The following is a 16,517-nucleotide window of genomic DNA, read 5'->3' on the forward strand; positions in this document are numbered from 1 at the left end:
ACTGATTTCCTTTATTTGTACAGTCAGGCTTTTAAAGTGGGAGAATTCTCACTATAAAATAGAATTAAGGGAAAGAAAGCACTATCAGAGTGGCTCGTTGCTGTGTAAAACAGCAGCACTATAGCTTGTAATGCAAGTTTGTGGAGCACATACAGTATGGGGGCAAGAAGCAAAAGCAGTGGGAGAGAAGAAAATAAAGTCTCCTTCTGGGAAAAATTCACTCTAATGAAACGCTGCAGATGAGTTGATGTGTAGATGGAAAAGTGAAAGGAAGTGGCGGGCCAGCAATGATCATAGGGGACATCCTTTCACTCTCATTACTTTGTAGCCCATAACGCACACAAGTCTGCCAACCGTAGGTGTGTATGTGTGTGTGTGTGTTGTGTCTATTCAAAAATGCAAAGTATGTATTTGAATGCATGAAGGCAGACAGTGCACAATATGACCTTTTAGTGCATATGATTTGAATAGTCTATTAGCAAGTCGGGTTGTCCCTCTCCTTAATTGATCTATGGCACTCTACATTAATCTCCTGGTTTGCGAGCTGCGCCAATGTGGAGGTCATGATCATGTTGAAGGCCGTCACATGCTCATGACATCCAGAATCCCCTGATGAAAAAAAAAAAAAAAACACCAAAATATCACCACTACTTCAATACTTCAAAATGAAAAGGTTGTTTTCAAGGGACCACATCAGTCAGGATCATCACTTTGCCCTCATCTTGTTCAACTCCTCATTTCAACCAACAAAGCTCTTCAAAACCAGTCAACCTCATAGACCTCCGCCACCATTGTCGCACTTCATACCAAAGCCTCCGCCCCTTTGACACGAGACACCGCCCCCACCCTCGCCCCCACCCCAAAAAAAGGAGAAAACACTAAATCTGAGGTGACATTCTTCATCGAGGCGTCTCTCTTTTAGCCCCAACACTGAAGAACCTCGTCTGGATATATTTGAGTTCTGACGAACGGAACCAATGGTGTCACTTGGTTTGCTTGTGCTTGAGGTTGTTCTGACCAGTTGCTTGTTGCATTTTTGTAATCATTGAGAGTTGCTAGATGGCACTGGGCTTAATATTCAATGACGATATTACTGTAATTTTTGAAGTGATTAAGGCACACCATTGTATGTGGGGATAGACGGGTGGTCTATTCATGTTTATTCAGCATCAGGACTATGGACCACTGCAACAAAGTACAGCCTGTGGAATATATTATTGCATTCTCCAGAACTAAGGCCAGCTAACCAACTTGCCGGTATGCATGATTTTATTTTTTCCTTTCCAAGTTTCCAAATGTAGAATGGCATGAGATGAGGAATCCAGCCGATAAATGAAAGAAAGGAGTAAAAAAAAGAACCTGGTAGTATGAGGTTTTGTAGAAACGTCATGCCAAGTAGGTATTGTGCAGTAGGCTGAATATGCATACGATATTGATGCTTGAGGGAAAACGGTCTTTTTTGTCACAGTAATCAGTTGGGGGTTCCGTTTCTTGCTCAAGGTTTAACATCAGTGCTTGGGAACCAGACTGGCCTCTGTCCAGCAATCATTCCCAAATCAATTACATTTTCTCTGAGGTGGGTCTCCCCCGCCCTTCTGCTCCCTATACCAAGTCCCTTCAGATTGTGTTTCTGCCATCATTTTTGCTGCAGGGCGCAAGGACACCGTAAAGACACATAGAAAGACGTCCTTCCCCCAAATGTCTTGTCTTGTATTTGTTTATTTTTCACTACACTATACTTCCTATACAGTATATGATTCTTGGGTTTATTTAATTTGTCGTGTAGTATTACTATTAACTCTGAGAACAAGACAAGATCAAAGTTAAACAAAAAAAAAAAGACATGACAGTAAACAATTCTTGAGTTGATAAATAAATGTTGACAACATAAAAGACAGCGAGGAACAAGTGATAGAAAGAAAAAAGCGAAAGAGATGACATGTTGCTGTATATAAAAGGTGGCAACAGCTGGTATAATCTGCTGTTGTCAGGGAACTCCTGGTGCTGGAACACTTAAGATCCTTGCCAATGCATTCTGGAATAGCTTAGAATATAACAGCCTGAGCATTTGGCTGGACAGCGAAGGCTAAAGAAAGACCCGATGCAGGGGCTGGGATTTTATAGAGGGAAGCAGCTCAGATGTCACTGAGAGAAACTGGGTTGGAGTGTTGCATCGATGAGTGAAGACCTCTGAGGCACCCCGCTTGCGACAGTGTCACCTTCCGCTTAGGTAACTATTGGCCATGACTATACAAATAGCCATGCACACCTGTCTCCACCAGCTCTTCTGATGTGGATCGAGCAAAGATTACATTTTGCTTGGAGGATCCCTCCGAGCATGTTTTTTTTTTAAATTGTGTTATAGTATTACTGTACGAAATGTACTGGAAGGAAAATTAGCATCACAAATTAAATATCTACACATTTAACAAATTGACATAAAGATCATTTACACCTAACATGGAAAAAAGCTGCAGCATGATCACAGTAAAGAGAAAAAAGCTCGTCTGTAAATAGCTAAAAATGTAGTGGGTATATTGCAACATTAGTAACCACATCACTCTTCGTGTACATACTTGAAAATCCTCAAAGCAGTCATCTTTCTTGGTAAATAAACAGCCTTTGCCTTCTGGATTCCCTTGACATCCTTACCCACATCACCAATATTGCTGAATCAAGCCTTATGAGCCACTTTGCATTCTCAAATGAGCAGAGCAGCACTTCCCTCGTACCCGGAAAGACAAATACATGGCTGTTAATAGGATGGTGATGTTGATTGGATATTTCTGGGCTGTATGACCCTGGCATATGAGTCAATATGTGCAGCATCATCAATTCTGAGTTCATCAGAATATACTGTACGATTATAGATTGCAATGACATGGAGCAGTTATAACGACACCACCAGTTGCTTCCCTATCAGGATAATTCAAGAAATATGATGCACTGACTCCAATACCTTTACCTAGTGTTGTAGTCAAGACCACACCAACCGAGACCAAGACATTATCGAGACTAGAGACAATGAATACCGAGACAAGACCAAGTCTGTACATATCAATGAAAAATCACACCAAAATGAAACAGAACAAAATTACTTTTTGAATCGGAAATGAACGTTTTTATTTCATTACGTTTAAAACAAAAAACAAATTTTACTATGTTTGTTGTTTTTGAAAAAGTACATAGACCGGTTGGGCGAACTCCCATGCACCCTTGAGGACCCTGCTGAGGGTGTAGAGCTGGTCCACTGTTCTACAGCCGGGACGAAAACCACACTGGTCCTCCTGAATCCGAGATTCGACTTCCCGACTGACCCTCCTCTCCAGCACCCCTGAATAGACCTTACCCGGGAAGGCTGAGGAGTGTGATCCCTCGATAGTTGGAGCACACCCTCCGCTCCCCCTTCCTAAAAAGGGGGACCACCACCCCGGTCTGCCAATCCAGGGGCACTGTCCCCGATATCCACGCGATTTTGTAGTGCTTGTCAACCATGACGGCCCCACAACATCCAGAGCCTTCAGGAACTCCGGGAAGATCTCATCCACCCCCGGAGCCTTCCACCGAGGAGCTTTCCAACAAACTGCAAACGTTGGTTGTCACCCTTTTATTTATCTTAACAAACGCTATTGTTGGCCATAGCCAACGCCATAAAATAGAATACAACTCACAAGGGGCTAGCCGAAAAGCCAATAACACACGCAACCAACCCACATGTAACGTCCCTCCCCTCCCGCGAGACCTGTGTTGCGTTTACTAATAGTCAGACATAAGAGTGCTAAACAGAAATGGCAACACCGGAAAACACAACACACTTAGTTCGTTACACTATTATCGTTGCATGAGGAATGCCCCCCACCCCGCGGGAAAAAAAATGTAAAAATTCGAGGGCACCATCATATTTTTAAAGTAAAGGGGTAGTGGCGGGACTGCACATTTCTCACTACTGTAGTGCTGGCCTGTTCTCGATTGATCTGTCCAACATGAGACAAGACCGACTAAAAAGGCCTTTGAGACCAAGACCGATCTCGAGAAGTACGCCACTGCCTTTACAACCAAACCGGTTGATTTTAGTCGACTAGACATTGATATACATGAATAAACCCTTAAAACATGACTAAATAATTTTTCAGTGTATTATGACATATTGGATGTCATTCACTTTACATTGACCACACAGAAAAATAGGGGGCATTTTTTGTGGCACAAATTTCAAGCTGTTCCAAATAGGATCCATCAACTGGAGTGGACTGTTCTAAATTGGCCAGGCAGTTTTATCTGTCACGTGCTGAGTAACGATATTGAGGTCAGTCGCTGGTCAGCCAAATAGTTGTGGCTGAACGACACCTTCCAATCTGTCGTATTGTTCCATCACTATCAGCTAACAGAGAGAGACATATATTCTGCTGTACAGTGTGTGCGGCTGTGTTTATTAATGGATATTTTCAGTTTTTCTGACAAACTTGGGGCTGGCACTGCTGTACTCCTGCTTACAGAGTTGACAGTACTTGGATATTTTTTTCTATATTTTTTCTATTAAAAGACTGCTAAAAATGCATGTTGAAAAGAATAATGGTCGGCCTGCCTCTATTGTAGAGTGGCAATTGCCTGTGTGACAGATTGAGTCTTCACACAATACCCACACATGGTCCAGTAATATACGATACTAGCCTTTGACCACTCCTCCCTCCCCGCCACTTCCTCCCTCCTCTCGTTCACCTCCTGAAGGTCAGCCCCTGGTGAGTTATCTGCCATTTTGCTGAGTCCACCAAACAGCGGAGCGTCACGACCTGGCCAGCCACTGACGTCCTTAAAGCAAACTGGGAATGACAGCTGTCGCAGGCTCCCCCTTCGCCTCCCGTCTTCACCCAGTTTTCCTCACCTGCGCCCCCCACCCCCTCAACCCCATTTGGTGTTGATTTATGGTTTATTGTTCCTTATCGAGTTTCAAGGTTGCCGCAGCTAAAGAAGGCCCAAGAGAGGGGTTTCGGAACTGCTCCTGCTGGGGGCCATGATGGACATCATCAGCCACCTAATCTTCAGAGTCACATGTTCTTTTCTTAATTGAAAACACACAAATACACATACACATACACATAAACGCACACACACAGGTTTGTTTTATTTTACTACCTTTGTGGGGCCATTTCATTGACATAATGCATTTCCTAGCCCATTTCCCCCTACCCCAACCATCAAAAATGATTGCCTACCCCTATTCCTTACCCTAACCTCAACCATAACCCAAACCAAACCTAAACTCTAAAACCAAGTCTCAAAAAGAGGTCTAAACTTGTATGGCCCAGCAAAATGGCCTCACATGGACGGGTGGGCCCCACAACTCTGTGAAATCCCGAAATGTTGGCCCCACTGTGTAACAAAAACAAGACCACACACACACACATGCACTCACACACAAAGCTCTAAAGCTTAATTGTGCAGTCGTGGTATCTTGTTTATTTTTCAGATTTTATATTAAAAAAAATATACTCAAATTACAGTTCCCTCGGAAAATTATGTGTGTGAACGCTGAGGGATGCAATCACTAAACTGAAATGCAATAGAAAGAAATGCATTGACGACTACAATGGTGATTACCATAATGCAGAAATCTCTAGATAGCGTGCATGCAAATAATACTGCGGGCCTTTTCGGGCAGTACACAGATGAGATCACATAATAATAATCCAAGAATTAAGCAAATTTTTGTAAGGATATAAGGAGGCAATATCGCGAACTAAAATAAAAATATGGAGCATTCCTGTCACTGTCCAATGAAAAGCATGTATCTTTTTTTCCCCCATTTGTGATTCTGGAATTGTATGCTATTATTAACCTTGCCGGCAAGACGAATTCTCGCAGTATTTGTGAGTTCACAAAATCTTGTACCGAGAGATCAACACTTTTTCAGCACTACATTGGCATTGGACTCCCAGCTTCAAAAAACACCTTTATTTTTCCCTTACTAATAATTGCCTTGTGATTGACTGGTGACCAGTCTAGGGTGCACTCCATCTCTTGCCCAAAGTCATCTGGGAGAGAAAACAGATTAAATTCGTCTATATGACCCCGATCCCCTCATGTGGTAGCCTACAATAATAGTTGACCGGGCAAGATAGCTCTTATTCCCTGCCTGTTTATTGTTACCAGTGGCTTAACAGTAAATTACACTGTGACCAACAGTAGGGGGTGTCCTGGAGCAAATCAAACAAATTGTCCAAGGAAGGGAGGGGGGGAAAAAAGAGCATTAAACCAAAAATCGCATACTCACTGCAGCAAATGTGAAGCAGTCAATCCATCACAGAGCTCCCAGGGGGGAAACGGTCACGTAAATAGAAATTAGAGGGACAGTAAGCTGCAGTTATTGGTCTTTCCAGAAGGCTAACGAACAGTGGGTGTGCGTGTAAAAAAAATGGTCTTACTTATTCAGCAGTTTCACATTGAGACCAATTCGCTAGGAGAGCAAAAGCAGGTCGAGAGGGAAAAAAAAATCCTTAACCATCATCGAAGCATAAAAGTACCCACAAAATAACCTCAGTCATTCATAAAGCCTAGAAGCTGATTCTTGATTTGGAATTTTGTTATGAGTGCAAAAAAAGAAGAAGAAATATACAAAAATGAATTCCTTTGAAGCTAGCTGAACAGAAGGCTTGTCTAGCTTGACATCTTGTGTGACTTCATGTTTAACAGCATTTTAAAACATCCATCCATTACCCACATTTTGTTTACAATTCTGAATTTTGCCATATCAAGGGCATTGACCTGTAGACATTCCAATGTAAATTGCTCTATACAACAACAATTTGTAGGACAATAAGAGAAAATAGCAGTTTTGTCAATAATGACTTTACAAAAAAAGTGTTCACAAAGGAATGACGATGCAACTTGCAACAACGGTGACAAATCTTGCCCATGTCCATAAATTTTATACAGCTAAATTCTAAATTAAATTACATTTAGGATGACTAAATATGGATCCATCTAAACAATGTACTAGTTGGTTACAATAAAATAAAAAAAAGTGTCACAATTTCCCCATGTGCTTTAAACCAACGACACCTACAAATTGTTTATTATAATTAAATGTCTTTTAATCCACTGCCAAATAGTGTCAAATAAATCAGTTTCCATTCATGTAATGGCAAATGTGTTAAGCCATTTAAACACACACGCACAATGTAAAGAAACACACCAGGAAAGCAATCAATTTTCCTATTAAGGCTCATCATATTAGCTGCTGTCACATTTGTCAATATAACATGTATTATCTAAATGGATTGCTAAGTGGATTGCTGATACCAAATATTTATTACAAATGTGCAGTTTTTTAAATGTGTGGTGACATCATCTTGGAAATATAACAACCTGCGTACAAATACATTATAGGGCAATAAGGATTTTTTTCCTAAACGTAATTATTATAATGGACACCTAACTGTATATAACGATAACAAGGAGGATAAATGGAGCGCTCTTCAAACTTTTCACATGAGGATGTCAAAAATTAAGCCTGATTTAACTTTCCGAGTGCATGGCCTTCATTAGAAATATTGTAGTACTTGGAGAACAAAGAGTTCGCAGAGGCCCCCTTTCAAAACAAAGGCCCCAATATGGATAACACTTAGAATTTATTTGTTTTCTCACAAATCAGCAATCTAATCTAAGAAATTAGATGTGTTCTCGTGCCAAATCTCTGAACCTAGACATCAGCATCAGCAGTCCAGTGAGCGATTTATGACGGCCGGAAGAAGAATGGCCTCTTGCGTGGTGATAGCGCCGTGAAGCCTCACGGCCCCCGAAAGCTTGGAGGGAGAAATGGAAGATGGGAAGAAAGAAGGGGGAGTGGAGAAACACTCTAAGAGATTAAACGCAATAGTATGACGAGGAGAGAGAGAGAGAGAGAGAGTGTGTGTGTGTGTGTGTCAGACAATCCATTATGGATTAGTTATAGGTTGCCCCTGCTTTTACGATATATGCAATATATTGTATATAACTGATCATTAATGGACACGTGGAGGTCTTCATATGCATTCAATGAGAAGCACATCACTCTACTGTCAGCGCTTACTACGCCGTGTAGCCTTCAGCATTGCAGAAGCGCAACTTCCTAACTCAAACATTCTATTCCAGGAAGCCTACACGTCCATACGCACACAAAATCATCCTACATTCTTGCAAGGAAATTCTTGCTCAACTGCTGTAGCGAAAGGATTCCATAATGATGCTGACAAGTTGGCAATATGAATCAAATCATTTTGAGTGTGAGCAGGACCCTCACAGCTGCTTTTGGGTGAGAGGCGGGTTACACTCTAATGGGAGGAAGCTGGCGTACCGTAAGAAAACCCATACAAGCACTTGGAGAAAATGCAAAGTCATGAAAAGTTCACACAAGGACACACGATGGAGGTGCAAGTGCCCATCCACAGCGGCCGACATCATCGCCAGTGAAGATCATCTTGCAGTTTCTTTTACTGTAAATGTACTTAGCACGTGGCGATCTCGTACATGGACTCCAGTGAGTCCTTCCGTGTTGTAGATTGCACGTCTCATGAACATTGAACATTCATTGAAATGAATGAGGGGGGAGATGCTTCGATGTGACGTGTGTAAGTCATATGTTCATATTCATATACAAATGAAGTTAAAGAACAGTTACAAGTAGCAACAAAGTTGAATTCAAGTCAACACAAACCCATGTAAGTTTTGAACAAATTAATTTGTATTTGTTGTGTATTAGTCATACAGGTAGCCTAATTGTTCAAACACAGCCATCAAAAAAACCCAATCATAAGAATTTTACTTAAGAGGGCAAAAAAATTGTTTTTTAAATTATATGTGCTTACCTCTCAAGCCATGTGTGTGCCGTTATTACCGGATCAGCGAAATGGATGTCCTTTCAAAAAATATGTGGTCACATGACTAACTTCTTCTGTGGTTTTCTAAATACCTGGGGTGGAACTACTTGCCCATTGGCACAAGTTACCCCCACTCTCCCTCATGTTGCAGTTTTGTGTCACTCAAAACAATTGGCCAAGACTGTACAAGTCAGGATGGTGTTTTGAAAAGAAGGCACTGTATTGCTGAACATAAGACACAAGTATGGTGGATCCGGGTTCGAAAAAAGGCACAATACTGAAGTAAGAAACAAATAGAGTGCAACAGATCCAAGCGCAAAATCTTTGTTAGCCACATGCAACATTTCATCTTCATACAAAAGGAGAGAGCGCTTGTGATCATTTCTTTTACGTCTTTACCAGTGAGTGATGAAAAGCAAAAATATATATTTAAAAAAAGATTTATATGATGAATACATTTGTGAGACGCTATCAATTTGAGTTCAGCTTAAGAGTGAGTGGTACTAAAAACTATTGGAAAATAAGACGAATCACCTTCCAAAAGCGGCTCAAGTTGATTGTACATTGTTACCTTTAGGGCTATCGTACTTTGTGACACGTCATACAGCGCCGGAGACTCAGAGGTTTTTGAATTACACCAACCAGTTTGGAATAATGTAAGTGTGACCTGCAGCCATTTATGATGAAGGCATTACTACAGGGGGAAGAAAAGACTGAATGCAGACGGAGGCAAAATGCAGAGCAGGTTTTTTTTTTGTTTTTTTTTTACCCTTGGATTGCCCTAATTATACAGAGCATTGATTTTACAATGCATCCATGGATTGATTAGAAGAGCTATGCACCTCCCCTAAGGAAGGAGGGCTTCACTCTCTCTGCTCCATTCTCCTCTAATTGCACCCGCCGCCCTCTTTTTCTTACCTTCTCTTACATTTTCACTCTTGTCCTCCAAGAATAACCCACAAGCACATGTTTTGATGTGTCCTTTACATTCAATCTTTATGCTTCCAAATTGAATTTAGAAACTTTTGGAGCAGGTCTGTGCAATTGGAGACCCCGGAATCACGTCCAACTTGTAATGACGATGTCAAGCTCTACAGTGCAATGTGTGTTCGGCTGCAGGTGGATTGATCGGATGGAGCAAAAGAGCGGGGTGGCTCTTCTTAAGGCCATCATCAAAGTTGCCCATCGCTCTTTAAAAAGGGGAGTTTGCCATTTTCCCAAAACTTTTTGTCACATTTGTTGCAACTGTCAGTCTGACATGACATTAGTAAATTCATCTAATGATCTGTGAAACAATCCGCCCACTATTTTGTACTTGAGTGATTTTTAAGAACCCACTGCACCCAAAGAAAAACAACCAATCAGAGACACAAGGCATGACTCAATCATTTGCCAGTCGTTTGTTATTAGTGAAGTGAGGCGACATTGAATTCTTTAAAACTGCAAACTCACCAATAAGACACCAATGAGGCACTAATGTTCTTCATTCCATTTGAACACTAACAAGCAGCCAGGTTTAAATTTGGAGACTTCTTCTTTTTTTTTTTTAAATAACTCATTTTCAACAGAAAGACATAATTGCTTCCATAATGAATTTTTGTCTCAAGGGTGCTCCTGTACGATATATCAATAGATGTGACAAAACTGGTTTACCACCTGAAATGTGTGGTCATACAGTAATCAAGAGAATAATTAAAGCATATTCTAATTCCAAGCCACAATGAAGTGCCATGCACAATCTAATGACACCCAACACAAAGGGCAAAACGTTTCCACCATGACTGTTAGGCCTTCTGCCAAAATTGTGGCGTGTGGCCAATTGACTTGCTCTGTCAGAATGTCTTTCCATGTGATGTATGTTCCTCAGTCATGCTCTCTGCCTTCACTCCACTATCTATTCCTACATTTTCGTCTACCAGCCACCCTCCATCCACATGCGTCTCATAATCGACTCCTATCATAAGGGAAAGGAATATTTCATGGGATGCTGAGATGACGTGCATTTTACAAAGAAGAGGTGATTATAAAAGTACAGTCACACTAAAATGATTAACTGCAGGGGGCAACAGGAAAAAGAAAGCCCCCCCCAAAAAAAATAAATAGAATACTTTATAGTGCTGAAACGGAGAGACGTGTGTGTTTAAAAATCAATTACACAGTAAATATGACACGAGTCAGCAACGACGCCCTCGGGGTAGACAGGATATACGCCCGTGCCTACACATCAGTAAATCTCATCTGCCTACAAATGAATTACTAATTTTATGAACAGGAAAATCTGTGTGTGTGCGTGCGGTCTTGTTTTTGTTGCATAGTGGGGCCAACATTTTGGGATTTCACAGAGTTGTGTGGCCTACCCATCCATGTGGGGCCATTTTGCTGGGCCCCACAAGTTTAGACCTCTTTTTGAGGGTCAAAACTTGGTTTCAGAGTTTAGGTTTGAATTGGGTTATGGTTGAGGTTAGGGTAAGGAATAGGGGTAGGCAATCATTTTTGATGGTTGGGGAAGGGGGAAGGGGCTAGGAAATGCATTATGTCAATGAAATGGCCCCACAAAGATAGTAAAACATACGTGTGTGTGTGTGTGCGTGCGTGTGTGTGTGTGTGTGTGTGTGTGTGTGTGCACTCTATGTACACAAGCCTTAACTCTTTATAAGGGACATCATTAATTGTCAAAGTCTTGTGAAGGATTTTCTTCTTTTTTGACGCAAAAAAATGAGGGCAGATGTTTTTTTGGTGTTTTTTTCTCTTTGTTTTTGTTTTTTGAGAGAGCTCAGTATTGTTCATTCGGTAATCTTACCGATTTGACTTTTTTTTTTTTTGCTTGTGCGTGAGTATGTGCGTGTGTGTGTGTGCATGTGTGCTTGCGTGTGAGTGTGGGCTCATTAATACACCTAAAACCTATTAAAAATCCCATACCGTTCACCTAAACCGAATACTTCAGAATCCCACTAGAGTCCTGAAGTTGTCAGGAGACCCGAGGAAGGATCAAAGAAAAGAAAGAGAAGTGAAATCCAGCACCAACCAGACATCACCTACTACCCATCGGGTTACCAACCAGAATCTTTCACCAACCCCAGAAACATCTAAATTCCAACAAATTAGGGAGACCTCAAGAGACCAAAGGAAAGACTCAGGAAAGGAAGGAAGGATAGATGAAGCAGAGTGAGATCCGCAGACATCAGCTTCCACCGGTTCAACAACCAGAAGAAGAAGCAGATTGTGTTTGAATTTCGATAGACGCTGGTGTGGTGGATCTGGCAGGCATGAAAACCTCCATCAAAGAGGGGAGCCGTCGACCCCGGCCAGGACAGAGCAAGCACAACGCCCCAGGCCGCGGCAGCGCCAAGGCACAACCCCCGGGCCCCGCAGGGGCCACCGGCCAGAGAGCAAACCCAGGAGCCCGGAACCCCCCACTCCAACACGGCCCGCGTCCCCAAGCCCAAGGCAGCAGAACAGGGCAAAGCAGGCCCACCAAGCACCCCACTGGCCCACAGCCCCCACTAACACTATTAGCCACGACGTAGTAGCTTGCTGGCTAGACAATTCCAGTGTTGGTATGGCAGTCAGGCAAGGCTTTTCTTATGTCAGGGAATTCAGGGTGGTAAACTTTTCAAGAGGAAGTCCACACTTTTTGTTCTTTGATGTAGTTTGAGTCTGTCGACTTTTAAAAAGGTAGATTTCCGATATGGATCTTGGATGGAATCTCATTCCACAGATCCTGCGAGTGTCTGTAAACTCCAGAGTGATGCGCCAACATCCTGCCGGCGACTTCTCACCTCCTGCCTTTTCAGCAGCTCTGCATCTGCCCTCAAGTATTCATTTGGGTGGCTAAGGTGGCTTTGGCAGGGCCGCAGTATCGGGTCCTGCCCTAATGAAGAGCATTGATCCTTGTTGGGTTATGAGCAGACTTTAGTGGCTGCGCTGAGATGTTAATAAGCCTGGCCTTATTCCGGAGGAGCTTTAATTAGCCTGTTGGAAATGTGCTTACTGGGCGTACTGTCACTCTGTTGTGGCCCAACACACACTCATAGACACACACACAAGCAATTGCAGGCAAGGGCAGCATCACAAATGTACTCGCATGCAAATATACACAGTGCACAGTCACTCATTTCATGGGCCACTGAAGTCAAAACAACATTCTGCATTTATTCAATTAATAGTTTCATTAGTGAGTTAGAAAGCGTGAAGTCATCTGATCCTCATTTGCGGTCTTCTGTTATTTCTTCATTGCCAACTGCAGAGATGACCAGCACATAAAACCATCTCCTCAACATTAGTCAGCCTGCAAAGCTGGTAAAGTTACAGTAACAACTCTAAGGTCCTCTAAGGTCAAACACAATCAATTTTGTTCATAATTTAGACAACAACAAATGTTCCTATCAGAATTTTTTTGATAAATTACTAATTTAATTCAGTTTTCACAATGTATGCATCTCTTTCTTTCTCCCTCTCTCTCTCTCTCTCTCTCTCTCTTTGCTCTCTCATCTCTTCATGTATAACCCCCGCCCTACTAATCAACAATAAAGGAGTTAATGCAAACAACAACACAACATTATACTGTCTTTTTTTTTCCATGGGCAAAGGGCTCTCATGCATAAAAATTACAACAAACCATTATTAAGTCAAATCATCTTTATTTTATACGAGCGCTTCAACAGCCATAGTTGTCACAAAGACTCATTTTGAGCATTTTTCCTCTCTCTCTCTCTCTCTCTCTCTCTCTCTCTCTCTCCTCTCTCTCTCTCTCTCTCTCTCTCTCTCTCTCTCTCTCTCTCTCTCTCTCTCTCTCTCTCTCTCTCCTCTCTCTCTCTCTCCTCTCTCTCTCTCTCTCTCTCTCTCTCTCTCTCTCTCTCTCTCTCCTCTCTCCTCTCTCTCGTCCCCCATGGTCGAAAAACCCACTGTCTTAAATTTTTTTTAAAAAAACAGCTTTGTGAACAGCAAAGCTGAATAGCTCACAGCTGCAATTCATGAAATGAAAAAAAAATACATTGCCAGTTTCTATCAGCACCTCAATTTGTTCTCTTGTTATGATGCACACATGCCTGAGAGGGATGCCCCAGTACCGCTGAGGTCCACTTGGTCGCGATGCAATGAGAAAGGCCTTTGACTTTAGTCATTGAAGTGCTGCCTAATGAGATTATTATATACCTTGCAAGGGCCCCACAGAGACAAACAAGCAAGTGATGAACACAACCCCCAAAGTTCAACCCACTCTTTGGAAGTAAAAAAGAGCGCTAGAAGCATTGATCATTTGCACCGACGTCACGTGACGCACGGCGAAAAGAAATGATTGTTGAATGGAAGTGGACGTGACCCGGAGCGACTTAGTGACTTAGTTGGAAATCGCTAGTTTGAAAACAACCCTTACCTTCTGTTGCCTGCTGTTTTTACCAAGTAATCAAAATCGCAGACTTTGTCGGAATTCACAGCGCACGACCTATATCGTTATGTAGTCAATGCCATCTCTTCTCCTTACACTGGACCGGCTGATTCAAAGCTTGTCGGTGGCTGGGGTCTCTGGGACGAGATGCTCACACCGGAGGACAATATACCCCGTAATGCAAAGGTAAAACTTGTTTATCATGCTAACTGACTTATTTTTACACAGAAAAAAATAGGTCCCATCTTTTAGTCCTTGGAATGTCACGGCCAGGGATTGAACCCACAACCTCCCAGTTTTCAGGGCAGACACTCTACCACTAGGCCACTGAGCTCATCATGCCCACACATTTCCATTTTTAACCACTTTATTGTAATCACTTATAATAATTGATAAATAGATTTTGAATACAATAATTGATACATAAATATATTTGCAAGTGATCTATCTAGACTTACTTTCTATTGTAACCAATTTCATTGGTTGTTTAGCCAACCGATAAAATTGGTATATCCGTAGCCATGGTCAATGTCTGACCAATCTATTGGTTAATCAAGCCAATACGAGCTTAAACCTACTAGATTGGTCGTTTTTTTTAATCAATCCATTTTTAGAGCGTATTGCATTTGAACCGCCCTCAATAACGGCTTACTCCGAAGAGGTGCCGAGTACTCTGCCGTTGAATAAATACACCCCTGGCCACTATGAAGATATACGGTACTTCCATCTGTAAACACACGGACCTAAATGCACTTGACCTCATCTGGCTTGACAAACAATCAAGTCTCCATCCAGGCATGAGGACAGAGCATCAATCATTGTCATTTAGAGGTTGTATTTAATAGGCCATTTCAATGGATGAAGTGTTTTAAAGACATACACTTTTGTACATACCCGGTTCTGTATTATAACGTGTTTTACATGCCTTGTGGTTCAGGAAATCCCTCAGAATTTTGGATACAGTGCAATATAAAGTTTGAACTGCATTGCTCAGGGAGTCTTTCGGTCAACATCATGCAGAGGCTATTCTAGGATCTAACCTTTATGAGGTCCTTACACCTCAATCAGAATGTCACGCATTGATTGCAGCAGTTAATGCAATAATTACAAACAGCCCTTCATGAAATTAAGGGAAAACGTTGCAAATTTTAACTACATGAGAATAACTGTGAAAATGGATCAACTGTTTTGACACTGCATCATTACACATGGTTAGAAATGTATTACTATTGTGTACATAAGGGTGTTAAAAAGAAATTGAAGGACTTTAAACCAATTTGTTTTAATAAAACGTCTCATGTTTTGCTTGTGTGTCCATAAATTTGGTGTATCTAATACATGGTTTATAACTTACTACATAAGTAGATCTTGAAATGTCAAATAGCCTTGGAGTTGGATCTGAGCTCAGCGTCCTCAGAAGACACACTATGACAGGACTGCATCTTAAACTGCAAGTACAGTCGACGCAGTGCAGATGGGATCGATGGGCCACTGGTGAGAAAGTCCATACTGCTCCCCTCTGGTTGATGTGTGTACTGCACCCACTGGCCTCCCTGCAGCAAAAGAGTGGAAGCTCAGTATTGTGTTTTAGGAGAGGGGCAGTGGTGGCAAAACGAAACTTGGAAGATACTTTATATAAAAATAATAATCATTTTAAAAAGACGGATACAAATAGAATTACTGATTTGACTCATTTGCTAAGTAAGTGTAAAAAAAATGAGACAAAATCAAAAAGTGATTTTACTATCAATTATTACTTGCATGTTGTTATTTTTCCACCCAACTTTTATGCTATCAAATTGTGTTCCAAAGCTTTGCTGAATTGTGACTGGATGAACAAAATGTACTAGATTGACTTCTTTCTTCTTCTTTTTTACAACTGAAAAAATATTTGAGCTATATGTTTTGTTTTGTTTTCAGATTAGATCGAGTATTTTCAAATGTCAGAATCTCATGGTTTTCAACCTAGCACAAGTCACAATGCAAATGCAATTAATCAAATAGGAAATATTCTGCTTTTCCAAAACATGTTTTCATCGTAAACTGCAAGTTTAAAAACATTTTAATCTTGATTCTATCTTTCACTTTGTCTTCTTTACATCATGAAAAGAGACAAGCCTATTTTGACAAAGTAATGAGTACTAGGTGGGAAAGAAATAAAACAGTCAGAAAAATACACAATCAAGTAAATGACTGAAAAATCTACAAATACTCACTTTCCACTTCTGAGACAGGGTCATAGTGCAGAGTGATAACTATAGCCGATCTACCATTTG

The 16,517-nt window shown here is 41.4% G+C and overlaps 1 protein-coding gene across 1 annotated transcript in view; it reads right to left on the reverse strand.

Annotated features, from left to right (window-relative positions):
- The window catches only part of LOC144052466 (uncharacterized), a 59,080-nt gene that overhangs the window by 29,723 nt on the left and 12,840 nt on the right, over positions 1 to 16,517 (reverse strand). Inside the window, exon 2 of the mRNA XM_077566961.1 lies at positions 15,596 to 15,794. Within this exon, the coding sequence (XP_077423087.1) occupies positions 15,596 to 15,794 (199 nt within the window). The remainder of the gene's footprint in view (positions 1 to 15,595; positions 15,795 to 16,517) is intronic.

Source organism: Vanacampus margaritifer, chromosome 1 (assembly GCF_051991255.1).
Source record: "Vanacampus margaritifer isolate UIUO_Vmar chromosome 1, RoL_Vmar_1.0, whole genome shotgun sequence".
Classification (NCBI taxonomy): Eukaryota; Metazoa; Chordata; class Actinopteri; order Syngnathiformes; family Syngnathidae; genus Vanacampus; species Vanacampus margaritifer.